We start from the raw sequence: 26,346 nt of genomic DNA on the forward strand, positions 1-26,346 counted from the left end.
CCTTTAGAGCTGCACTGCCTCGAGGAGCTTCTCCTCTCTGGGATGCTGCTACAAAATGCATCAACATGGAAGAAAAATAAAGGATGCAGCCTGGGATGGCACTAATTCCCCTCCCTTACTTGGGGTTGACATGACACAAATCCCATCGTGCACATACATGGAAATAGGAGAACAGATTTATATATATATATATATATATATATATTTTTTTTTTTTTTTTTTTTTTTTTTTTTTTTTTTTTTTTTCTTGGTGGGAGGGAGGATTTTCTTACAGAGCAGCCTTGGGGAAATGCTGCCCAAAGCCACTCTCAGGGAAGGCAAAACCTTCTCCCTCCGTGCTCTTCCTGCAAGGACAAGGTTTTATCAGGGTTCCCACAGAGCCCCAGGGGAGCTGCACTGATGGTGTGGCTTGGTGTGACCTCAGCCCACCCCGGCTGGAGGCGTTATCAGAGTCCCTGCAGGACTCCCTGGGAGCCTGGGTGCAAGGCTACAGCTCCTCGCCCTAAAACGTGCCAAGTGTTTTGTCTCTGCCAGGTTCAAGGAGACAGCCAGGTTACTGGAGATAAAAATTAATAGCTAAAAAGAAAAATAAAATTAAAATCTTATGGCTGCTGGATTTCCCAGAGAGCACAGGGCCTCAGGGATGAGCATGGCAACAAATTCACACCTCAGTGTGTCCACCTAGAAAATATTATTGCTGGTGCAATAAAAATAAGAATTCAAAACGAAATAATAAACTTAAATGAGAGAACACCTTCCTTGGTAAGAGGGCCTGGAGAACAGAGCAACGGGGAGAAGCGAGATAATATCTGTGCACCCTAAAAATCTCTGGCCCTAAGCAAGGCCTGAGAGGCTCTGCCAGCCATGGGGAAAGCAGAGCAAAGGCTGCAGGAGCCAAACCACAGAGCTGAGCTGGGATGAACAGCACTCTGCACCTTTTAGCCCCTTTAGCTCCTCACAAGCTTTTAGAGATACAACACCTACACTGGGACAAACCTCTAATCACAGAGGAAGCCATTCACCTGAGGTGTGCTCCTGAAAATCATGTCAAATTACCCCTTTCCCTGTCTCCTCACACTTTTTCTCTGGAGCAAGAAATTAATATTGAATTAATTAATAATAAACCCATACACGAATTTACAGGGAACTTTTCTTGCAGGTGGCAGCTGCTGTTTTCTGGCCTTCAGGGCAAAGACAGCCCTTCATTCAGCACCCAGGTATTCTGATTCCAAGAACTAGACTAAGTTTGAAGAAATGCCTAGTCCTGCCTAATTTGCAGCCTAGATTTAAATCTAGGCAGGAGAAGTCCCAATACATCACTTTTTCTACTCAAGAGTGAGTAGCACGTAGAGCTCATTTGCTTATCCTAAGTAGGTGTTAACACTTGTAGAATTCTTAGAATGAAAAACACCTTCCACTAGACCAGGTTGCTCCAAACCTCCTTCAACTTAACCTTGAACACTTACAGGTATGGAGCATCCAGTCTTTCTTTCATGAGAATTTTTATTTATGAGGCACAGGGACAGGTGTGAGGGAGCACAGGGTGACCCTTAGGGCTTGAGAACATGATTGCCAACAAAAGGAAGAACCAGGTCACGTCTGTATTTCAACAAGATATTTTATTGGTCCAGCAACTGCAAAATATACAAATTTCTGAAAGGCAGACCCTGTTTTTAAGCTGGCACAGCTTTATATCAGGCAGTTATTCCAGATGTATATACAGAACAGTTAACATACCACAAATCAAAAAAAAAAAGTAATCCCAAGTAACTGCACCCTTCTCTCCAAGCTTTGCAGTATACATTAAATAAATAAAAAGCGCTTTGCTATCAAAAAAAATTAAAAAAATAAATTCAAGTATCACAAAGGAAAACAAACTAGAGAGAAAAAAAAAAGGTGGGCTAAGAAATCATTGGTGTGGTTTGACATGTCCTCTCTCCCAATCTGCCTTGGCTGTGGCATCAACTGCCCAGTCCTTGGCTCTGTTAACCAAAAAGATGGACAGCAAGTTTTTTGGGGCAGTTGTGATGGCACAGGGTTGACACCATCCCACCAACCCCTCCGGCACAGGAGGAACTCAAAAGAAGTTTTCCCAGTGCTGGAAAAAACACCATGTTCAAATTTCAGGGTTTTGTAGACCTACCAAGACATCTATTATTACTAAAGGATGAAAGTTTAGGGCCATTTTGGTTTGTTTTTTTTTTTTTTTTTTTCTCTGTTTTTTATATATATATTTATATATGTACACACACCCACACACAAATACACACCAAAACATCCGCGCAATTACACATGTACACGATTGATCTCGGGACAGCCAGACGTCACGTTTGTATTTCCTGGCTTATCTTTTTGCAGCAGGAGAGAGAGATAAACCTCCCCCACTGAAGGAGGAAGGTGAAAAGAGCCAAGTGAGCGAGTGGCCTCCCCCCAAAAAAACACATTCATTTATCTGAAAGGCAGAGAAACCGAAAGCACAGATGCCAGCCAGGGCACAGAGGGGAGAAGTCCACTTTTAATGAGGCAATTAAAACAGAAATAAAGCAGGAGCTGGGGAGGGATAGTGTTGTTTTCTCTGTACAGGAATATGATACACATATGCACAAGCTCACACAGGCAGGGCACTGCCAGGGCTGTCACCCCCGTGGGACAGGGGTGAGCGTGGCCCCGGCGCCCTCCCGCCGTCGGTGCCGCTCCGAGCACAATGCTGAAGCGTCAGGCACTGTGGTTCACCTTTTCCCAAAGGAAAAACAGACCAAATCCACCCCCAAAACACACACACACCCTCACCAAACAATCGTTTCTCCACCAAACCTCTCCTTTCCCATCTCTGGGGATGGTGTTCCCTAAGCAGGGCACTGGGGAAAGCCATGGGGAGGATGGAGCCCAAGGGTTGCCCCAACTCCAGTTCCCCAAGCCTAGTGCTGCAGGAGTTGCTTTCACCTCCTGGCTCATGCAAAAAAAAAACCCAAAAAAACCCATGAGATGGGCATGAAAAAGATGCTGCACGTGTAGTGGAGAAAAAAAAAATCCCAACCCAAAACCCTAAAAAAAAAAAAAAAAATCCAAAATCCACAGACTTTTGCACAAAGCAATAGTGGTTAATTGCCATTTTTAACTGCTGTCTGCCAGCCCAGGACAGGCTGCCAACAACGGCTTTTATGGATCAAACCACTGGGAGTTGGCTGATGGAGTCAGTCAAGACCTCACCCTGTTCCCACCACCTCAAACACTGTAACTACTATTATTTCTGTAGTCCCAGCTTTCCAGCATGCAAAATACAATTAAAAACAAACAGAAAAAGTTGCCTGTATTCAGGCTTCCCCTGTTAAGGGGCACAACTTGGAAAAAAAAAATAAAGTAGTTATGCTTCTGCCACAAATAAAGTGCAAAAACCAAGCAGTTTCTAAGTATACACATACACACACACACACACGTGTGTGTATATATAAAATTAAAAAAAAAATACAGACAAAACTGTCCCTTCTTGTGGCTTTTTGCAGTCAGACAGGGACTCCAGACCTCTGGCCACCTCCATGAGACCTGTGTGTCGACAAAATTCATCTAAGCCTATTGATTCAAACCCTTCCCCAATACCTCCACTTCCATCTAAAAAAAAGAAGAAAGAGGAGATGAAGTACCAGCACAGCACCTCAAACAGTGCTCAGCCTCTCCAAAAATTCAGCCCATGCCTGAACTCAGACCATACCTGGGTGCTCCCCAAGATGAAAAGCACCATCCGAGCCACTGCTGGCATGGTTCCTCATGCACTGCAGGCAGCTTTCAACCAGTTTTAGCAGCAGATCTACATTCTCTGCAAACTCCTTTAAGGTATGTTGATTTCAAAAAAAAAAAAAAAAAAGTGAAAGAATGGGTTGTTTTTTTTATTAAACCCAGCAGTTCTTGCAGTGAAGGAGTTCACACAGCTGCTTTTCCTGGTGCTCACAGATCTGCATGACATGAGCCAGGCTGGCATGTGTGACCAGCTGTAGTGTGTGTGTGTGAGGGACTGCAGCACAGCATGTTAGGGGCTTATTCAAAAGTAATTAACATTAATAATCATAATAAAAATGCAAAAACCCCTTTACCCACCCCACCCCTTTTCCCCCCTAATTTCTCCGCTAACCCCGCACCATCCACATATATACACACCCCACCCAGAGACTGGATGGGTACCAATCATCTATACAGAAGATAAAAAAAAAAAAAAAAAAAAAAACACTGGAAGAGAGGAAAATTAAAACTCCTGTGCGCTACAGAAGCACTTTACAGCTCGCTAACGACCTAACAGGACACCGGGAGAGGAGAGCAAACTGCAGCCTTGAAGAGCTGGTGGTGACCCCAGGGGAGGGAGTCCTGTTCCTTCTCCTCGGCTCTCCTGCATCCCTCCCCCTCTCAGCAGCGCGGGGATTTTGCGGATGAACGGGCAGCCAGGGCCGGGCTGGCCCAGCCAGAGGAAGAGGCCGGTTTATTGGGAAGAAGCTTCGGGAATGGCGATGGGATGAGAAGCTGGCGGCACCGGCAGCAGCGCCGGCGGCCTCGCCACGGTGCCCACGGAGTCACGACGGCTTCTGGGAGTTGTTCATGTTCTGCAATGAGAGAGGAAGGAGGTGATGTTGGGGGACATGCTGGTGGACAGGCTCAGGACCAGCAGCACCTTCCAGGAACACATGAAACAAAGGGATGAGGAGGAACAAAGCTATGCACAGGTCACTACAAAGCACCTGTCACAGAGGAGAGGACAATGCCCACCTGAGGAGAGAGGCAGGTGGCTGACTCACTTGTCACCCCCTCCTCGAGCATTACCTGGCTTTAATTACAGCATTACAATTTAGATATCCCTAAAAACTGAGCTAAACCCAAGGCAACCCTCCCACCCTACCCTGCCCTTCTGGAGCTGCTCTTTGTGGTCCCAAGGTGATGGGACCACAGTGCTCATTCAAGCAGCCCAATTAACCATCTCTCTCTTGCTCCCCTTGAGGGTGGGCAGTGTCCCCCCTGCCTGCCAAGGACGAGGTCTTTGTCTGTCTATCCTTGGCAATGCCAAGAGCAGGCAGCTCCCACTGGCCATGCCAAGGACCAGCCACCACCAGTGGTAGAGCAGCAGCACAACTCCCCTGGTGACACCCCCCATGAGGTTTCATGAGCTCAAAGAGATGCTCCAGACACAGCCCTGGCACAGAGTGACGACAACAGGTCCCCACCAGCACGTGGTGAGGACCACAAAACCAGAGACAACCAGCTAAACACAAGCAGGACCAGCCCCGAGGAGAAGCATCTGCTCCAGGAGAAGCCCAGGGGACCACAAGGACATTTCCCAACTCACAGAACTACATGAAACAAGGTAAGGGGGAAAAAAAGGACTAGGAAACAGCTAGGAAGGATTCTCTTTTTTTTTTTCTTTTTTTTTTTTAGGTTTTTTGGGTTTGGTGGTTTTTTTTAATGCTTTTACTACCTAAGCTGCCTCTTACAAGCACCAGAAATCCCGGCCAGGCTACAAGGCAGAGCGGGCTGAGCTGTTCTCTCTGTTATCTAAGGAGACAGGAGGAGGGTTAGGAAAAGCCACATGCACCACAGCCATTTACCTTGGAAATATTAGCAAAGAGAAAACTTTGAGAAAGTGACAAACGGGTCTTCTTTTTAAGCATGAAAAAGTGAAGGGGAGAAGAAGGGAGGGGGATCAGGTGACTGTTCAAAAGTGCACTTTGGATCACAAACCAAGCAAAAGGAAATCATCACACCAGGTAAGTCCCACAACCCCCCAAACAGGTCAGTCCCACAGCCAGGAGGACTCTGAGGTACTCAGCCATGTCCCCAGCCCTTCCAGGTATCCCCTGGTCCTCCTGGATGGGGGTCAGGACCCCAACAGTGAGGGTTGATGCAGGAAAGCTCCCACTACCAACCCAGTCCCATGAGGCAAGTTGTAAAGGAGGGACTTTCCACCTTCCCAGCCCCATACAGGTGGTGACAGTGAGGAACCAAACCAGTGCAGAAGACAGCAGCCTCCCAGAGCTAACAGCAGTGTGAATGTCACCAAGCCCTGGGTTTGAGATGCCCTCATGGGTCCCACAAAAGCAGACTTTAAATTCCACACTAGGAGATGGAGACAGGCTCCCAGCAGCTGGAGGTTTTAAATTTGCTGCTGTCAGCCTACACCTGGCATGGGTAACCATCACTGCCTGCTCCAGCAAAATCTGACACATTCACCTCCCAAACTTAACACCAGAGAGTGGTTCCAGTGTCCCAGCCAGCACCAAGGCATGCAGTGCCTTTTGTTACAATACACATGTGAAAACGGTGGAGGGAAGGATGGACAAAACCTAAAATGCTTCCAGAGCAACCCAGGAGGATCAGGTTTCATTAGGGGCTTTAGTGGCCATGAGCAGCAAGGGAAGGATCAGAGGCATGCAGGCCATGCTGAGCAACTCAACCCCTACACTCACCCAACCCATCCACCAGCAAAGCCAAGTGCAACAGTCCTAACCTCCCTTTTCTCAAAAGTGTTTACTCTAAAAGGGGATGAAATATGAGATTTAACAGCTGCTACAGGCAAGCACGGCTGAGCTCTGCCCTGGCCATGTTAGAGCAGATCTCTCCATCTTCAGCCCGTGGAACATCCCAAGCCAGGGATGCTCACAGGCTGACTTGAACTGGCCCTCACAGGGCAAAAAGACCCCCAGTATCAGCTGAGCCCCAAAGTCTTCCAAATATTTGAGAAAATGTCTGAGTACCTATCAATAACTGCTGCTCTGAACTCAGTGTAGCATTAATTAAGTCTAGAGGTTTCAAATTTATCCAAGAGGTGTCCTGTTCCTGTTACTCAGGGATTTAACAGCACTAAGCCAAACTGCCAGAGCCTTGATTATTCAGAAATAGTGTATCAAATGCTCAAGCTGTTTTGCTTTCTTAACAGGGATAGAGAAGGACAATTTCCATTCACTCTGCCCACAACATCTAGGCTGACTGTTTCCAAAATCCAAGTTTGCAGAACTGATGACTGGTCCCAGGATCATCTAGCTCCAGGAAACACATTCCTGAGAAGGTCAGAAGCTTCTCAGATACCTCTCTGGTGCCATCACCCACAGACACAGCTCAGAGCCCTCAGGAAGGACAGAGCACCCAACTCTCTCACCTACAGTACAACATGCTATCACAGAGGAGAAAACTCCAGGAAAATCCAACAGGATTGACTATAGGCACCATCATCAGAGAAAAAGTCATGATCTGCTTAATTTCACAACAAAATTGGGACATTTCATCAAGCTAGGATACAAACCAGCACCCAACAGTCTCCTCTTTACCTTTCCTAAAACAATTCCCCCTCCCCAAAACAGCAAAATATTAACTCCAGGAAATCCACACCACGTCCGGATTTCGCAACAACAAAACAACCCAGCGGGATGGCAAGAGAGACATGGAAAAAAAAGGGGTTGGAAGGGGGAATAAGACGCAAGAAGGTACTTACAGGCATGCCTTCCCTAGTAAAGGCTGCAGAGAGACAGAGAGAACAGAGAGAGGTGTCAGTAACTCCGTGCCATACCAGGCAGAGGACAGTGGAGAGCAGTGAGGGGCACTGGGCAGCCAAAACTGGGAAAAGGTTTTCTTGTGAGGCTCAAGCAGAGCCCTGGGAGCTGAGACAGAGCCAGCTGTCCTGGGAGGCTCATGCAAAGCAGCAACCAAGCAGAGCAATGGGGGAGCCATTCCTAACCTGGCTGGGATCTGGGCGAGGAGGGGAGGAAGGACATCACACCAACACAGACAACAGGGAGAGGGGCTGGGCAAGACAGCAAGATCCAACAGGCAGCTGTCGGGAAAGGCAGCATGGCTAAGGCTCCTATAGGTGATATAGGACTCCTTAGTGAGCTTATGAGAGGGGTTTGTGCCTGGAGAAGTGAGCAGCAAGCAAGGCCTCTCTTCCTGTGTCCCTTCAGGGGTGGGTGAAAGAGGAGAGGACACATGAGTAGCATGGCAGCTACCCACAGGGTTTCAGCACACCAAGAGCCTTCTACTCAATTTTGGTCCATTTCACCTACAGCTCCAGGATGAGGAAGACCCTTCCAACCAAAGATGAGTCTTGGCAGCTCCTCCTTAAGAGAGGCACAAGAGCATTTGATTTATTGCCATGCCTGGGTCTACACCAGAGCCAAGCACACCCAGAGGGAAGGCACAAGCCCTTTGTTCCTGCTCACTCCAGGGAGGAGACCCCTCAGGAGGTCGATGCTGGATGGTGAAGGCACTAAATTAATGCAGCCTAGAGCCTGGTGGAAGTTCATGACACTCTCAAAACCCAAGAGAGGATCAACAGTGACCCCAAGGCAGGGACGGACAGCAGCCATGGGAGGAAGACATCTCAGACAGCAGCACAGGTTACAACAAGTGCAAGCAGCTCCTCAGCTTCAGGAGTGACAGGAGGACAACAAACAATAAAACGACGAGAACAACAACTAAAAAAAAAAAAAAACAAAAGGGAGAAAAAAAAAGAAAAAATAAGGAAAGAAAAAAAAAAAAAAAAAAGAAGAGTTCAACTAACTTGTCCCGGCATCTGCGTGGGCACTTCCTGAGGAACACAGCCTGGCAGGGCAGAAGAAACAGCCACATGCTCCTCAAAGCTGTTGATGCGAGGTTTTTTGGTGGGCTCTGGGCTTGCTAGAGGGGTAACGCTATTACGTCTCATGAGCGGGTTAGGTCCCTTCTTTGCTTCCTAAATTAAAGTGAGACAAAGAAAATAAAAGTAAATATAAAAAAATAAAGCGAAATAAAGGAAAAGGAAGAAGGCGACAGTTATAAAAGGGGAAAAAAAAAGAAGCAAGTTGCTTTGGTTTTTTTGGTTTTTTTTAATCTTAAAGTGGCCTCTGCTTTTCCCCACAGTCACTGTCAATGAGCAAAGGATGTACTGAAAGGCTCTGGACACGAGAAAAAAAAAAACCCTGATACAAAATGCTTAAGAGCTCAGAAGGGGAGGGGAGAAAAAAAAATGGCTCTGCACTCAGACATGAGAGATTTTCTTCTCATCTGAGTCTCAGCTGACAAAAAAAAAAAAGTAACTACAGGTAGCTGAACACACCCAGCAGCAATCAAAGCCATGACTCTGCATGACAGAGGTGCCCATCAGTCTCCTCTTCGAAGCTCATCCCTCCATCCAGAGAGAGGAGTGAAAGCAACAAGAGGGAAGATGAGCCAGCCCAGGCTGATCAGGAAGATTTGGGGAATGGGAGCAGAGCAGCCAGCAAAGGTTGGTATTGTGCCAAGCTCCAAGTCAAGCCAGTAGGGATGGAGGCGAAGCTGAGCAGGGGCACCCAAAGCACTTGGCACATGTCTCACCCCATCCTACCCAAGGCCTTGCTGCCATCCCCAGAGAAGGGCATCAATGGCCCCATGCAGGGGGAAGGACTGGCTTCCCCCCTACAGCTGTGGGGTGGGACAGGTGGCTCAGGTGCTGCCACCTGACAGGGAGAGCAAAGGAAAGCAGATGTGGGCCAAAATGGGACAGCTCCGACACTCCTAAGCACAAGGTGGAAATGTCCCAGCACCTTGGGACATGGCTGCTGCCAGAGTCCCTGTGGGTGGCTGCCCAGTCCTGAAACCAAGTTGACATCCTCCTGTTCTGGCCTCTGAGCTCCAGTGAAGCACTTGGCAGATATACCCAACCTTACAGTAACGTTTCTCCACAGGAGGGGTCTCCTCCAAAGAGCATCCCCAGCCCAGCACTGTCACCTCCCACCCTGCAGAGTGTCAGGGAGCCACAGGCACACCAGGAAAAAGACCCTCAGAGGCAGATGTAGGGCAAACATTGAGCCCAGGCTCTGCCAGCCAAGTGGGAGATCTGGGAGAAGTCACCTTCTCCATCCATAGCTCCACTCCCTGCTCAGGCAAGGGAATGACCGTGCAAGTGAAAGTCAGAGACCAGGGAGGAGTTTTCCCTGGGCAAACACACCAGGAAGCAGGAACATGCAACAGTCCTTTTCCCTTGGAAAACCCTCAGCTGGCCACGACTTTGCAGAGCAAGAACACATCTGATGCTCCAAGTCTTCCAGCACCACTTCCAAGCACCCAGCTGAGCAATCTCCCCATCCCCACCATTCCCACTGCCAGCTGATCACAGGGGTCTGGGAGGGGACACCAAAGGACAACTCCAGGGAAAAGCGACACTCACCTCTGGCCGGTCTCTGTGGGTGTTGACTGCTTCAATGTTCAGTGAGATGGATTCCACCCTGCAGCCTGCAGCAAGGAGCACAAAGAGACAGATCAGCAAGCCCAGCAGGCACAGGATGTTACCAAGTGCCCCACCACAGATCCCTGCTTTTCTCTCAGTCAGCCTGGATTCAGGAGTGATGCCTTAAGTTTTAGCTTTCATGTTTTTCAGATTCTGTGCTGCCCAGGGCTGCAGTTCTGAGCCTCACATTCAGTGTCACTCAGCTCTCTTCACTGAGAGTAGGTAGACAAAACAAATCCTTTTCATGCTGAAGACTAAGGACAACTTTTAAACGCAAAAGCACAACAATGATGGAGTGAAGAGAGAAACAAGAAGGATGAGACCTCACAACCTGAGGCTGTAATTGGACAATAAAACTCCAGTATGCAAATGGACCAAAACTTATAAAAGTGTAAGACCTCATGACCAGTCATCCATTTTGTGACCATTTTAAATCCCCCCTGGGTGTAGCCCTGGTCAGGCTCTTATCCTGCCCACAGTGTACCCTTACTATCTACTTCTCTAGCTCTGTTCAGTCTCTGTTCCAGGTCAGCCTCCCCAAGGCATCAGGAGGAGGTACAAGTCAACCCCCCTGGCACATTTAGGAAGGTCTCACTCACCATAAGCTACTGGGGTCAGCTTCAACACCGTGTGCAGGGGACATTTCAGGTAGGGCATTTCATCTGCAGAGACAGCAAAAGCAGGAGGGTCATCCCAGCTCCTCTCCAAAGGCAGGCCCAGACACCTTCATCCCACACCAGGGAGATGCACACTCCAGGATGTGAACACGACCTCCCCAGGGCTGTATCCATCATCCCTCCTCCAGCAGGGCCAATCCTCTTCCCAGGGACAGGGAGCTCACCTGCACTCTTGTCCAGGAAATAGGCCAGGAGACAGCGCATGACAGCCTGGTGGCAGATGACAAGGACATTCTCCTGCCTCTCCAGCTCCATGATGACTGGCTCCAGGCGCTGCACCAGGTCCTGGTAGGACTGGGACAGAAGGAAAAAGAGATGAGGCATGGACTCAATGCAACGAGCATCCCAAAGAAAAAACAGTCCTTGTTCTTGGTACACCTCCTGATTTTATGCCTCTGAGTAAACCAACAAAGTGCTAAAACAAGTAAATCCTCATCCTCAGGCTACTCTGGGACTTCTAATTCTTCTGTCAGAGAAGGAGCCATTCACATCTCAGTGAATCACAGCTCAGTCCTGGAGAATCAATTAAGGTAAGCAACAAGGGCTTTGAAGATAGACACTCTCCATCATCTTGATATTTGATTTTATACAGGATTTCAAAGTTCTGAAAAGTCTGGAGCAACCTAAGAAATGCCAGGGTTTTGAAGGGCCTCATAAAACACCACAACAAGCAGCCAGAAGGAGCCCCAGAGATGGTGTCTGATATCTTCACATATTCTTCTGTTAGATACAGAGTCATGAGGATGTCTCCAAAGATTTTTCTGAAATGTTTATGGGCATGACTTTCAATTTGGGGATAATGAGCTCAATTCCCAGCCTAAAGTATCACCCAGAACTGATTGTCCATTCCCACCTCATTGTGTCACACCCTGAAAGCAGACTGCCAGGAACAGAGATATTACCATCAACCCTTAGGGAATGATACTGAGAACAAGGTGAAAAATGCTTTTTTTAGAAATCAAAGGAAATAAAATTAGGGCAGCACAAAATGTGAGCAGATACAATGATGAAGGTTGGACTAGAAATCTCCAGAGACCTTGCCCTACTAATTTGCTATAAAAAGTCAGTGGGACTGTTTGTTAAGTGACATATTTCTTAGTGAGATCTTCATATGCCAAGATTTCACAAGATAGAGGTGAACACAAGTCCTGATCTCTCTTAATTCTAGTTTCTTTGAGCTCTCACTGCTCCTCTGCTCAAGAGCAGAGGACAGAATGAGGAAGAAAAGGCCACATTTAAAACAAAAGTCCTGTCTCTGAGGGTACCCTGCAGACCTACCTCCCCAGAAGGATAACGATAGTAATATTTGTCCTGATCACGCAGAGCAAATTCCTCTGGATGTTGATCCCTGATTTCTTCATAGGTCATTTCTTCACACACACCCTGCCAAGGCAGGACAATCACGAGGTTACTGGACATGCTTGAGTCAAACAACATCAGCACAACCCCCAGATAAAACTTCACTTTCTCTTGTTAAGCCTCATCCAGCTGTTCTGGCTGCACAGATACTCACAGCATCGATTTCATTGAGTGCCTTCCACTGCTCATAGGGCAGCTGGAGAGCTTCTGCTGTTTGGATTGTCCTCTTTAGCTGGCTGGTCCAAATTTTGAGATCCTTCAGGTTCTGCTCTTCCACAAATTTGTTCAGTGCCACTGCAAACTGTGGGACATAGAAAAAAAAGAAGTTGATTGCTGGTCTATAGCTTATCAATGGGCCTTTTTCCCTAATTCTCAGTAAGTGTTGCAGAAAGATCAGCATTCTGCTCTCAGGGGAAGGGCAGCCACACATTCCTTGATCCCCAAGAGCTACAGATGGACCCTCAGCAACCCACTTGCCACCAAAACACACACTTAACCCAAGGCACAGCATCTCCTACAGCCAGATCACTCCTGGAAGCCACAGGGGAGTTATTTTCCTTCCCCCTCACCTTCTTGCCCCTGTTGGAGAGGCCAGAGTCCCCTCCAATCCTGCCCTTGAGGTTGAACTCGCTCTCCCCATGTCGACAGAGGTAAATGGTGCGGGGCTGGACGTGGATGTTCATCAGGTAATAAACAATCCTGCTCTGGATGTGATCCTGAACCCTGTTGACCAGGAACCGCCGGCCAACATCGATGACTTTGATGAGAGAAAGTTCCCTGGGGACAGACAGACAGAGACAGTCACTCTCAAAAGCAGCCCCGTGAGTTCTCTGTCCATGTAATCTCCCAGCTCAAAGGATTTCCTGAGGGCTATTTCCAACAGGTAATGGGAGTTTCATGGAGAGCTGAATAGCAGCAGTGTAATGGCCAACCTCTCCTCTTGCAGCAGGAAAGAGGATTAAACAGGACTAACAGGGAACACGCTCCTCCCCAGGACAGGGATCAGCAGGACTGGGATAATCCGTGCAGGGCACACAGACGTGTTTGTGAGCAGTCGAGAGAGGCTGGGAGGTGCCTGCAGAGTCAGGCAAAGCAGCAAAGCCCTTCCAAGGCACACAACAAGCAGGGAGAAGCCACAGGGCTTGCTCAATGCTGGAGTTTGAGCCAAGCAGCCCCTTCCTTTAACCGGTACAATGAAAAAAGCACCTCAACCACTCAAACTCAAGTGCTTTCCCAAAGCCTTTGTATTTAGACCTGCAGAACAAAGTTGAAAACAGGTCATCTGAGCGCAGAAGAGCCTGGGAAGGCATCAATGCCTATTTCCCTGGCACAGGGCCTAGAAAAAACAGCATTTTCATATAAAAAGCCTGAATTTGAGGTGAGGCTTGGCCATAAATCATTCTAGCACAGTCAGGTGTTTGAAAACAAAGTGAAATACAGCTCCACACTTCACTGCTCCTCTGCTGGGAGAGGGCAGGTGCTCAAGGCAGCTCAGAAATCAGGGTCTCTTACCTGTCAAAGTCATCAGGGTCGAGGGGCTGGTAGCTGGCTTGGTAACAATTGATCCTCTTCATGAAATCCTCCATGGCATCAGTGGAATTACAGTCCCGGTAATCTGGGCTGGACAATTTGACTTCCTGCAACAGGAAAAAAAAAAAAAAATAAACATGCCACAAGGAGAGGTTAGGAAGCTTTCCAAGCCAGACAATGCTAATCTGGAAATTCAAAGTCCTGCCAAGAGCCAGTGATTAGCTGAAACCAAGTGATGACTTCTTTATAGTCATCACTCATCAAAGGGCAGAAAAGAAGAAAACTAGACCCAAAACCAAGCACAAGGTGGGATAATTTAGTACAGACACTCATCACTCCACTCCCATTCTCCCCAAGAGTTGGGGCAACCATTCACCACTCAACAACAGGAAAACTGAGCTTCCTAAAGGCTTAAAAAAAATCCATCAGGTTCAAATTCAAGCTGAGAAAGGGAAATGTATGAGTTTAGATAAGATGCTTATCCCAGCTCAGCAGCAGGAGAATAGGATGGCAACATTCAACCCCTTTCTGTGCATTATTTGCTGCAAGCTGTTGGACTGAAAGGCACTAGAAACAGGCAATGTGAATATCTAATATCTACAACCCTCACAGACTAAGTCCTGCCTGAACTAATCTAACAGGCTGTTTTTCCTGAAGATTTGGGTTTGAACAGCAGCATTACACGTTGGTAACTTCACAAGCAGTCCTGAAACCAAGAGGATGACACAGTGGATCAACACTTGTGGCAGCATCCCAGGCCTGGGGTGTGTTTTCCACACTGATCCCGGCACTAAGAGCACCATTCATCTGCAGTTCCCCATGGAGCAAAACCCCATGCTCAGTTAGGAGCTCATTTCCTTGCCCTTCAAGCATCAGTTTCCACATAAAGGGATTAAAATCCTCCAAAAAAAAAAAAAAAAAATCCCGCTTGTGGGAAAAAAAAAAGTAGCAAACTGTGCATTTTGTTGTAGAAAAGGCTGTGTGCAACCTCCCAGAAAGTTGGTCACTGGGACAACAGCTCCCAGCAGGAGCAAAAGAGATTCTTCAGCCCCAGCCCGTGGCTGGCAGCAAGATCTGCCTCCAGTAAAGCCATGCTGGCTGTCACCAATCACCTTTTCATTTTCCATGTGCCTCAGCAGTTTCCAGGATTATCTGCTCCATGATCTTCCCAAACACTGATGTGAGACTGAGCCTGAAGTCCCCCAGTTCTGTCAGGGCTTTTTCTTTCCTAACCCAATTCCTGGCTGTTCAAAAAATCTCTGTATTCCTCCCAGGCTGCCTGTCCTTGCTTCTATCCAGGCTTCCTTTTTGTGCTTGAGTTTGTCCAGGAGCTCCTTGATCATCCTGGCATTTTTGATGGCTGCTCCTTTGCTGGGAAGGCATCGCAGCTGAACTTGGAGAAGATGATCCTTGAACATTAACCAGTTTTCTTGGGCCCCTCTTCCCTCCTGGGCTTTTTATCCCACAGTACCTCCAGGCCAAAATCTGCTCTCCTGACATCTCACTTCAAAGCCACTGCAGCCCAGGCTGCCCTGGAGCTTCACATTCCTCACCAGCCCCTCCTTGTTGGCGACAACAAGGTGCAACACAGAAGAGCAAACAAGGAGAGGTGCTATCACTTGGAGAAGGAACTCAACACACTCCAGGAACCTCCTAGACTGCCAGTGCCATGCTGTGCTGTGCTGTCCCTCCAGCAGACATCAGGGTGGTTGAAGTCCACCATGAAGCAAAAGCAGGACACTTCCACCAGTTCCACACTTACCATGACGTTGGTGGCGACTACGTTGGGATCGTTGCAGACAGATTCGATGAAGAACACCTGTGAAGGAAAGCAAAGCTCAGCTGAAAGCCACCAATGAGGTTTGGAACATTCACTCAGCTCCTTGCTCAACCCAACCTCCTCCCTGTTTGACCACAGAGCTCTCCCTCTGCCCCACTCCCATAGTTTCCTTCCCCATGGCTCAGTTCAGAGAACGAAGGAAGAGTTTCATATTTTAATCAAACCCAGTGGTGAAATCTCCCTCACACAGGAGCAGCATGAGGATAACACATGAGTGAAAGAAGATACACCAACTCTACACTACAATGGACTTCACAAAGCAGGGATCAGCCCCATGGCACTGACCTTGAATCCGTTCTCTTTGGCAAAGTTTAGGATCATCCCTCTCCTCTCCCTTGTTGTATTGGTGGCATCAAAAACCTTTCAAAAGCAAAAGATCTCAATCAGCACTACAAGGGCCTGAATTCCCAGTGAGTCCCTCCTCAGAGAAGGGACTGCAGGGGACTTTTGGGGCTGACACAGCTGCCAAGCCCCACATCTGGCACATCTGGGAGCTCACCGCGATCTGCCCGGCCTCCTCTGTCAGGTAGAGCTTCACATCCCTCAGGGCAGCCATGGCACATTGCCTGCAAAAGAGGGGACACAGACATGTGGCTTTGATGTCCTCTGGGTGTAGTGGCCACCCTCAAGTCACCAATTCTGGACAGAGTCAGTGTTTGAGCTCTCAGAGCCCCCCTTGAGCAGGCAGGGGAAATTCAAAATCCAGGAGGAACTCCGAGCCAAATTTCTTCGTCCATCACCCCCAAAGTGGGGAACTGTGCTGCCAGCCAGGGGCTTCACCACCCTGCAGGGTCACAGATTGGTGCCCACACTCACCTCCTGACTTTCATGGCCTCCTCATTGTCAGGCCTGAAGAAGTCATAGGAGCTGTAATGCTTCACAGCCTCGCGCCGATACTCCCCAACGTTGAAAACTAGGTGGGAAAAGAAAAAAAAAAACAAATATCAAAATGAGGGGCATGACTCAGTTGTACAGCTTCTGGAGTTAAAGCAGGATGGGCCCAAGAAATTAAATCCTCAGAGCAAAAAGGCTCAGAGCATCCCTTGGTGTTCGAAGTGAAAGAGAACCTGGGCTGCAGCAGGATGTGAAAACACAGATATTTGGCCTGTGGGATCTTGGAAACATCCCCCACTACCTCCCATCTCCCAAAGCACTGATCTAGAGGAATTCCTGAGGACCAGACCTCCTGGAAGGCAGTGCAAGCCTCACCTTTTGTGGGGACACCAATCCAGTTGAGGTAGCGAGTCAGCTTCTTGGAGATGTAGGTCTTGCCACGGGCTGGGAGGCCAACCATGACTATCACAGTGGGGGAATTGGCAAGCTGAGGCCCACAGGCTGCAAGGAGAAAAAAAGAACAGGAGCTGTTAATTCTCCAGCTCATCTTGCATCAACCCTGCAAGGCACATGTTTTTATCCAGACTCTTTCCAAGTCCTTCAGCAGCTGGAGGAGAAACCTGAAAGCCACAGCAAGAATATCCTGATGGGTGCAAAGTAGGCAAGGAGGCAGCAGCTGGCCCAAGCTCCCTGGAGAGCTTCTGTGCCTTGGTTTCCTCATTTATAACCAAAATAAAAAATAGTTTAAAAAAATTAAAAACCAAGGCAAGCACAATTTCACATTCTAATGGCTTGGGCAATTCCATGAGAAGCTCAAGGATAGCCAAGGACTTTGGACCCATCCCTGCAGCAGTGCCTGTGCTGAAATACCAGGTCTGGTCCAAGATCTTCACCCACAGAAAGCATCTCCCCAAAATCTCTGACTGGAGTTTTAGCTGACACACAACCAACTAACTGGAGTTTCTGAAGACAAACAAGGCAAGAGAAACACAGAACTACCAGCATTTAAAAGCAGATATCCAAGTGATTTATCCTTTTTTTCCTCAGAAACCCAAGCTGAGTTGTTTGGGGTTTGTTTTGTTTTGTTGGTTTTTTTTTTTTTTTTTTTGTTTTTTTTGTTGTGGTGAAGAGGGTCCATGACAAACAGCTGGAAAGAAAATCCAGAGGCAGCATTTGCAGGACAGATGGGACCCTGCAGGGGATTTCTCACCCACCCTTTCATCCACCCCCGTTAGGCACAGAGAACTCATAGGAAAGGAATGCAGGGAGTGAGTGGCTGGTGGCAGAGCCATAAAAACCCAGCTTAATTATGGTCTGGGTGGAGAGCTCTGCCTGCCTGTCACAGCTGCCTCAAGGTGGGACCAGGGGCTCCCAGGTTTTTGTCAGTGTGAATCTGGAAAGGGCAAACAAACTGACCGGTACCCACAGAACATGCGAAATACACGGGGTTACCTTCCTCTTCTGAGAGAAGAAATAAATGCAGCAGCTGGAGAAGCCAAATTAAAGCCACAAGGAAGAGTTAAGGCACACCAGTGCATAACCCAGATGGCAGAGAAGAGCCACCCATCCATCATCTTCCTAAGTTTCTCACCAAAACAAACTCAGCAGGCAAGAGATTAAAAACTACCTAAAGTGCATTTTCTCTTTTTTTCTGTTTCATAAATTTCACATTCTCCAGGCTGGAGCTGCCCTCGCACTCATTCCCTTTGTGCAACCTGTCCCCCCCCAGTGCTGCATTTCAAAACCCAAAGATTTTGGCATCAGGTGCCAAATTTTCTGTGCTGGAGCTGTGCAGCACACCCAGAAAACTACTTTTCCCCTCCAACAATGTGACATCCTCATCCAAGCTTTGACTGCAAGCCTGTTGTTAAAACCCACACACTTATGAGATAAAGGGAAGAGGAAATAATAATAATACCTGAACAAGGAAACTCTTCCTTTCCCTACCTGCCATGGGACAAAGGATCTCAAAGAGCGGAGCCAAGAGGATTTGTGGCCATTAAATGGCACTTCAAGAGCAAAGGAACAATGCTGGGTACTGTTCATGTCCCTGTGACTCCAGACAGCTGTGACAGCCCCAGGGCTGGCACTGTGCGGGCACAGTGTCACCTCCAAAGGATGACAAAAGTTAGACACCCCTAATTCAGGAATCTCCCCACAATTTTTGCTGCCCTTGGACAATGGAACAGCACCTCCCAAAAACACCACGGCATCAAGTGAGCCACTTTTCTTAGGGAATCTGAGCCCAATCCAAAAGTCTCCGGGAAACTTTGCATCAGGGATGAAACAGAAGCCAGTGTTTTGCTCCCTTTGCTTTCACAAAGGGCCTCATTCATCATTCCTTTTCACCACTGCTGGGAAGCTATCAGGGATTTCAATCCATATTCATTACTCCTTATCGACATCCAGCCAGGTAAGTCAAGGGCAGGGATGACTTTCAGGCTCAATCAGAGGCTGTTTAGCAGGAGCTCATCACTTTTGCTATTTGCAAGAAAGTCGGTTTGGGAAGGGAAGGGAAGGGAAGGGAAGGGAAGGGAAGGGAAGGGAAGGGAAGGGAAGGGAAGGGAAGGGAAGGGAAGGGAAGGGAAGGGAAGGGAAGGGAAGGGAAGGGAAGGGAAGGGAAGGGAAGGGAAGGGAAGGGAAGGGAAGGGAAGGGAAGGGAAGGGAAGGGAAGGGAAGGGAAGGGAAGGGAGTCTCTATAAAAAGTCGGATAAAACAGCCACCTCCCCACTCCAGGCATTTTTACTCTCTCCTCATTCCCCAAAACCTCCCATAAACCCAGACCTCACGTTCTGTCAGTGCTATTCCCCTTTTCCCAGCTTTTTTCCCTGCTGCAATCCCAACACCTTCCCGGATCCCGACCCCTCATCATCCCCGGAGAGCCCCGGGGACGGAAAAAAAAAAAAAAAAAAAAAGGCAGCGAGGGGGATGGATGGAGAGAGGCAGCGGCGGCCTTTTCCCTTTCCCTCTCAGAGCATCCCCCTCCCCTCTCGGGGCTCTGCCCAGGCAGCGCCTTCGACGGCTCCACTTTCCCCAAGCCCTACGTGAGAGACGTGCGGCGTGACAGCGATTTAATGGATCGCCGGCAAAAAGGGGCAGCTGAAGGAATGGCCGCAGCCTCCCCTGGACCGGCGGTCACACAATCGGAGTCTTTTCTTATTCACACCCGGGGAGCGTCTCCTTGCAAGAGGAGGATGCTGCTCGCAGGGATGCGCCCGCTCCCTTTCCCGCTCCGTTATCCCTCCCGTTCCCACCCGGCTTTTGTATCCCCGGCTCTTTGTCGCTGCTGAGGAATTTAACAGCACCTCGTGTTTAAAATACCTCGAGTTAAAAAAAGAGTAAGCTAAAAAAAACCCCAAACAAACCTCTTCTCGCATTGAACAGCGTGGCTTGTTCCCACCCCAAGGAAAAACAATTAAGAAGCCACATTATGTTATTAATAAGCCCCTCGGTGCCTTAATATTTTAAATATGCGAGGGTTTTTTCCGCTACCAAGAGGGAGCTCTCTTTGAGAAACCAGGTGAATGAAGTGGCAAAAAAAACCACAAGGGATTTCTTTCAGAGGTGCCACTCCTTGAGAAAACTCCAGCCAGAGGGACACACGTGTAAAGCATTAAGCCGGGAGAGGTTTTACCCCACTCCAGGCAAAGCCCCTTTGGCTACCCAGATGTGCAGCCTGTTGCTAAAATCCCATTTCCTGGGCAGCTCCCGCTGCAGGGCTGCCCTTGGCAGGCACGGGCTGAGCATCCCAACATCTGCTCCGGGCTGCCTGAGCCACAGCATCGGGCAAGTTCATAGGATATCAATTAAAAAAAAAATATTATTATTTAAAAGAGGAAAGTTTCCGGCCAAGGTAAATAAACATGGGAAGAGACTTTAAACGCCTGATGAAAGACAAGCACAGGAAAGACTGATTCACCCAAGGCACTTCCAGCCCCGGCCAGGCTGTGAGTGCCACCCCCTCCATCCCGGCTCCGCACATTCCTCAGACGCTCATTTGGGGTCAGGAGTCGCACAGCTGGCAGGTTGTCAGTGTGGCTGCTGGGTGACTGCAAAGAGCTGCTTTCTGAGCGCTCGGATTGGATCACGAGTCAAGATTTGATTTATAGTAACACCGGGATGACCCAAACATTGTTATATTCCGAGTTTCGGATACAAGGGGAAAGCACTGCAGAAGTTTGGGCACTGATTTCTGCTTTCCCCTCCAACCTGCTTCCTATCTCATCCCCCCACAAGGTTAAATGGTAAAGTGCACACGGCTGGTGTTTGGTCGGTTTGGGGATTTTTCCCCCCCCCCCTAAATCCATTGCCCTAATCCTCCCTCCACCTCCAAAAAATAAATTAACACACAAATCGGACTTGCTTTGGAGCAACCTGCTCTAGTGGAAAGTGTCCTGTCACATGGCAGGAGGGTTGTGGAAGGAGATTATCCCTCCCATCCCTCCCAACCCGAACCATTCATAACTCTGCCATTAATAAAATCCCGGGCGAGCCGCTTAAGACACGGCGAAAATCCCATCCCGGGCTGCCAGGCGAACATCCTGCCGCCTTCTCCCTTTAATCCCGGGGCTGAGAGTGGAAACGGGGGCAGCTCCCGCATCCTGCGCCGGGCCGGGGCCATGTGACTGACGGCTGCACCTTCCCCTGAGTCACGGGATGGCAGCGGGAGGGATGCGGGGACGGCGGCGGGAGGGGATGCGGGGACGGCGGCCGGAGGGGATGCGGGGACGGCGGCCGGAGGGGATGCGGGGACGGCGGCCGGAGGGGATGCGGGGACGGCGGCCGGAGGGATGCGGGGACGGCGGCCGGAGGGGATGCGGGGACGGCGGCCGGAGGGGATGCGGGGACGGCGGCCGGAGGGGATGCGGGGACGGCGGCCGGAGGGGATGCGGGGACGGCGGCCGGAGGGGATGCGGGGACGGCGGCCGGAGGGGATGCGGGGACGGCGGCCGGAGGGGATGCGGGGACGGCGGCCGGAGGGGATGCGGGGACGGCGGCCGGAGGGGATGCGGGGACGGCGGCCGGAGGGGATGCGGGGACGGCGGCCGGAGGGGATGCGGGGACGGCGGCCGGAGGGGATGCGGGGATGCCGGGGCACGGCCGGCAGCGGGGATGCTGCAGGGATGCTGCAAAGAGCCGCGCCGCGCACAGAGAGAAAGGGGAGAGCATCCCACCCATCCCATCCCATCCCTCGGTGCCGAATCCCCAAAATCCTGCCGTGCCCGGTACTCACATCGGCGGGGCAGCGCCGGGCGGTTGTCATTGGGAAGCCAAATCTTCTGGATGCGGCTTTGCGTCAGCTCCATGGGCATTTTTAAAACAAAGGTCTTTTTGCGCTCCGCGTCCACCTTGATGCGTTTGGCGGGAGGGAGGAGGAGAAATGGATAAAAGGGGGAAGGAGGTGGGGGGAATAGGTGATTTAAAAAATAGTAAAATAAAATAAAAAGGGGTTTTGTTGCAGCCGGCGGTTTGGGCGAGCGGCTGCGGCGCTTTCGGATGCTGCTCCGAGCCTCGTGAAGGTTTTACGGCAGGAGGGGGAGGAGGAGGAGGAGGAAGAGGAGGGCCGGGTCTGCAGGGCACAAAGCCGGGCAGGAACAGCCCCAGCGCAGCCGCTGCGCGCCGGGAGGGAGCGAAGGCGAACCCCGCGATGGGAAGCGGGGTGAAAAAAAAAAAAAAAAAATACAGATATTAAAAAAAATATTTAAAAAATAAAAATTATCTTCCCGTTTAAATCGGAAAAAAAAATAATAACAAGAGAAGAAAAGCAGGAGAATCTCCACGCGAGGCAGCCGGGAAAGGAGCGCTGCTACAATCCGCGCTGGGGCTGCACAATCCGGCTCCGCTCACGATGTGCCGGCAGCTGCCGGGACGCCTTTTCTATCCCCACAGGCCGGGACCGCCTCCGGGGCGGGGACGGGGACGGGGAGGAGGAGGAGAAGGAGGAGGATGGGCAGAAAGAGGAGGAGGATGGGCAGAAAGAGGAGGAGGATGGGCAGAAGGAGGAGGATGAAGGGGCGATGCCGGCGCGGCCGCTGCTGCCCCCTGGCGGCCGCCTCCCGCACTGCAGCGCGGACAAAGGACGCGGCACCGACTCTCCCCCCCCACCCCAAAACACTGAGGACCCCCCAACTTAATTATTTATTGTTAAATAAATGCCCTATTTCATTTCTCGCGTCTTTCTAATCGACGAGGGAAAACGATGTAAAATGATGTAAATTTAATTTATTTTTTTAAAAGTAACATTAAAATTCGACAATAAATATTAAATAATAAACAAATAATTAAAAAGGAGTGAAAGATATAAAGAGAGAAAAAAAATTAAATTAATTGAAAATTAATTAAGAAAATAAAACAGGGAATAGAGGCGAAAATAAGGAGAAAAAAAGAAAGAAAAAATGGAATAAAGCAGAAAAAAAGAAAGAAAAAATGGAATAAAGCAGAAAAAAATAAAGAAAAAATGGAATAAAGTAAAAAAAAATAAAATTAACGAAAGAAAGAAATAAACTAGAGATAAATGAAAAAAAAATAAAAATAAAGGGAAAGAAAAAAAAAAAAAAAAAAAAAAAAAAAAAAAAAAAAAAAAAAAAAAAGGAACCCTAAGCGCACAGCGGTGGGATGGGGGGGCTCCGCTGGCGCGCCCCTTGCGCCCCTCACTCCGCGGGTTCGGGCCTGGGGATCCCGCGGGGGGCCGGGGGGTCCCAGGGATCCCGGGAGATGCCGCCCCGCGCTCCTGCACGTCCCTCACGTCGCACATGCGGTGCCGAGCCGCCTCCCCCGGAGGGGATGCCCGGGATGCGGCGGCTCCGCCTCCGCCCGCGGCCACCGCGGCTGCTCCGCCCCGCTCCGCGCACGGGCCGGGCCGGGAGGCGGCGGAACCCCCCGCGTCCCTCCGCGGAAAAGCGGCTTGGGGGGCGGATGAAGCGGCCGCGGTGCTGGGGATGCTCCGTGGGGAGCCTCTGCTCTCACATGGGTGCATAATGCTATTTTTAAATATTTTTATATATATATACACACACATATATATATACACATATGTATATACACAAATATATAATTATATTAAAATAATAATATATACTATTATTTATATTATAACTCTTTATAGATATTATTTTAAAATTATATATTAAATATTAACATTATTTAAATATTAATATTTTAAATAATTTATATAAACTTATGTTTAATTTTAATATTTTAATATTATTTTAATATTATTTTAATATTATTTTAATATTATTCCAATTTAATTATCTCCTTTAGTTATTTATTATTTAACGTTCTCATAGAATTTATTTTATTAATATTTTATCATTTTACTATTATTTAATTTTTCTTCTTTATGTCATGTTCATATACCATAAATATAATAATAATAATAATAATAATAATAATAATAATAAAAAAATTTATTTTATTATTATTTTATAATTTCACTAATATTTTTTAATTATGTCATGCTCATATACAATTATAATACTATAATTTATTATTATTATTTTATCATTTTACTATTATTTAATTTTTCTTCTTCATGTCATACTCATATACAATGAATACAATAAAAATAATATATATTTTATTATTATTATATCATTTTACTATTATTTAATTTTTTCTTTATGTCATGCTCATATACAATAAATACAATAATAATAATATAATTTTTATTTGCATTCTTTTATTAGTTTATTAAACTTCGTAATCCACTCGCCAGGTTCCCGCAAGTTACGTTTCCACTCTAAATGAGGATACAAACGGCACCTCCACAACTCTGACACACCCACACATCTTCTGTTTGCAGCACAGAGGGGTTGGGACCACCCTGAAAATCCCAAATCCCAAACACGCAGGTGCTCAAATCCCAGCACTGATGGGGATGATCCCACCTGGCACAGAGGGGTCTCTTTGGAAGGATCCTGGGTGGGAATTTGCCACAGCAGGGAAACGTGGGAAGAGCTGTAGAGGTGGGAGCACCTGCTTTGATGGTGTTTAATAAAGCAAATTTTGCTTCAGAATTTAAAGCTTGATAAGGAGCATCTTGGATACCTAAAATGTTCAATCACCTTTTTTTTTTTTTTTTATTTAGGGCATTTTCCTCCTTTGGAAGCAAAGCCTTGTATTTTTATAGCACTTTTAGAAAGAAGATATTTCTGGCCAATTCCTTACATGGAGCCAAGATGGAGTAAAAAGTGCACAATCTTTCTCTCTCCTACACAGGGAAAAAATATTCACACGCAAAAAGGGGAAAAAAAATTAAAAAAAAAAAAAAAAAAAAAAAAAAAAAAAGAAATTTTAAAAAAGCTACTATGAGTGAGCTGGAAAAGAACCAGAGATCTGGCATGTGGGAAGGAAGATGGGAGAGAGCTGTGAGTGCTCCAGTTGGCAAGGATGGGATGGGATGGGAGTCAGGCACAACAACCCTCCCTGGACCACTCTGCACAAAATCCCCAAATCCTTTTCACATGTAGGGCAGCAGAAAGTCGCCTCCCATCTAGAGCATGAGTCAGAAGGAGGACAAAAATCCACATGATTTTACAGGACGATGAATTCGAGCATCATCCCCCTTCCTCCAGCAGCTCTCTCCCCTCTCCGTGGCTCTTTTCCACCTCACAAATCACCACCCCCACGACATGAAAAGGAGCCCGAAAGCGAAACCCTGCCTGAATTAAAATCACAGTCGCTTCAAATTAGATCCACCTAGTAACTCTTGGCTTAGAAACTCCTGAATAACTGGAGCGGAAAGCTTCGACTCCTAAATAAGTGGCCTGGATTTCAAAGGCACCAGCACCCAGCTGCTCCAAGGGAGGTCAGCTGGAAGAAGCATTTCTATTTATAAAGCACTTGCACCCCGGGGAGAGGGCGAGGAGCAGGACAGCATTAGGTGCACTCCCAGGATTATTTTTTTCCCCCTCCAAATTTGTGCTGTGCAAAATCCCAGCTCTCTAAAAATAGCACCTGGGCTGGTAAATAAGATGCTGCTCTCGCAGCTGCTGTGAAGAGCCCAGAGGAGTGCTTAGCTCAGCGATTTTTTTTTCAGGAAATCAAGTCACTGATGTGGCCTGAATGTTGTCAGGAGGAGGTGTCAGCTCCTTGAGAGCCACCACAGGGCACAGTGTGACATGGGACAGCCAGTGATGCTGTCCCACAGCCTCGCCGTGTGACAGAGGGTGGAGGGAGGAATCAACCAGCCAGTGCAGGCTGGAGGTGCTGCCATACATATCCCAACCAGGAACTGGCAGATGTTTAATAAATGAGTATAAATGTAATGCCAGGGTTTCAAATATGAAGGTCCCAGTGGTAGAAGGGGAAATAAATGACCGTGAGCATCCGAGGGATGAATGAAGCAGGTCCAGAAAGGCCACAGAGGAAAGTACAAAAAGGGAAAGTCTGGGAGACAAGGAGGAAAACCTCTATTTCTGTGAGAATGGGATGCCTACCTCTTATGGGGTTTAAAGTCTTCAGACCTCTCCAAAACACCAAAACTAAAACCTCTCAATTCCCTCTTTTGTTCCACTGCTGCTCCAACGTCAAACTCACATAGCAACCCATCCTGAACAGTGGCATTAGGCTCTGGATGCATCCCAAAATTACAGCTCCAGACTTCATTCTCCATCCCCTTTGGAAGAACCTGCTGGTCACCAGCCAACCTTCCCTGACACCCTCCCCTTGACATCAAAATGCCAGCAACCAGGAGCGATTGCTATGGCCAACTCTGACTAAGCCATGATTCACCCTCCTCTTTTGATGTCTTTTTTTTTTTTTTTTTTTTTTAAGAATTTATTTATTTGATTCCCTCTAAAGGGAACTCGGAAGGGAAGGAGCAGTCACGCTGTTGCCTACGTTCAGTGCAGCACACATCCTCTCCTCTGGACATGGCACTGGGGGTGCAGG

At 48.2% G+C, this 26,346-nt stretch overlaps 1 protein-coding gene across 3 annotated transcripts; it reads right to left on the reverse strand.

The window, feature by feature from the left end:
- Nucleotides 1-1,599: 1,599 nt before the first annotated feature.
- PFKFB3 (6-phosphofructo-2-kinase/fructose-2,6-biphosphatase 3) lies at nucleotides 1,600-22,419 on the reverse strand. 3 transcript variants are annotated; one of them, XM_083858927.1, is made up of 16 exons: nucleotides 21,686-22,419; nucleotides 16,828-16,953; nucleotides 16,435-16,531; nucleotides 16,118-16,184; nucleotides 15,904-15,978; nucleotides 15,541-15,597; nucleotides 13,761-13,885; nucleotides 12,818-13,025; nucleotides 12,403-12,549; nucleotides 12,168-12,272; nucleotides 11,054-11,183; nucleotides 10,812-10,874; nucleotides 10,153-10,217; nucleotides 8,530-8,700; nucleotides 7,465-7,487; nucleotides 5,127-5,635 (listed from the first exon to the last, which is right to left on the reverse strand). In XM_083858927.1, the coding sequence occupies exons 1-16, from the start codon at nucleotides 21,762-21,764 to the stop codon at nucleotides 5,581-5,583; spliced, it is 1,593 nt and encodes a 530-aa protein (XP_083715053.1). In that variant the 5' UTR covers nucleotides 21,765-22,419; the 3' UTR covers nucleotides 5,127-5,580. The 3 variants fall into 3 exon arrangements, with proteins under 3 accessions (XP_083715051.1, XP_083715052.1, XP_083715053.1); XM_083858925.1 differs by lacking the exons at nucleotides 5,127-5,635; nucleotides 7,465-7,487 and adding an exon at nucleotides 1,600-4,588; XM_083858926.1 differs by lacking the exons at nucleotides 5,127-5,635; nucleotides 7,465-7,487; nucleotides 8,530-8,700 and adding an exon at nucleotides 1,600-4,588.
- Nucleotides 22,420-26,346: the final 3,927 nt, after the last annotated feature.

This window comes from Zosterops lateralis (genome assembly GCF_965231275.1).
Source record: "Zosterops lateralis genome assembly, chromosome: 4".
Lineage (NCBI taxonomy): Eukaryota > Metazoa > Chordata > Aves > Passeriformes > Zosteropidae > Zosterops > Zosterops lateralis.

What these genes read in the sequence shown, in the direction of transcription:
- PFKFB3 (XM_083858927.1), bottom strand. Translation starts at nt 21,764, where the DNA reads ATGCCCATGGAGCTGACGCAAAGCCGCATCCAGAAGATTTGGCTTCCC. An exon ending in GACCCTGATGACTTTGACAG is followed by an intron (nt 13,026 to 13,760) that starts GTAAGAGACCCT and finishes GTCTGTCCCCAG; the next exon opens with GGAACTTTCTCTCATCAAAG. An exon ending in ATCGTTATCCTTCTGGGGAG is followed by an intron (nt 11,184 to 12,167) that starts GTAGGTCTGCAG and finishes CTTCTGTCCCAG; the next exon opens with TCCTACCAGGACCTGGTGCA.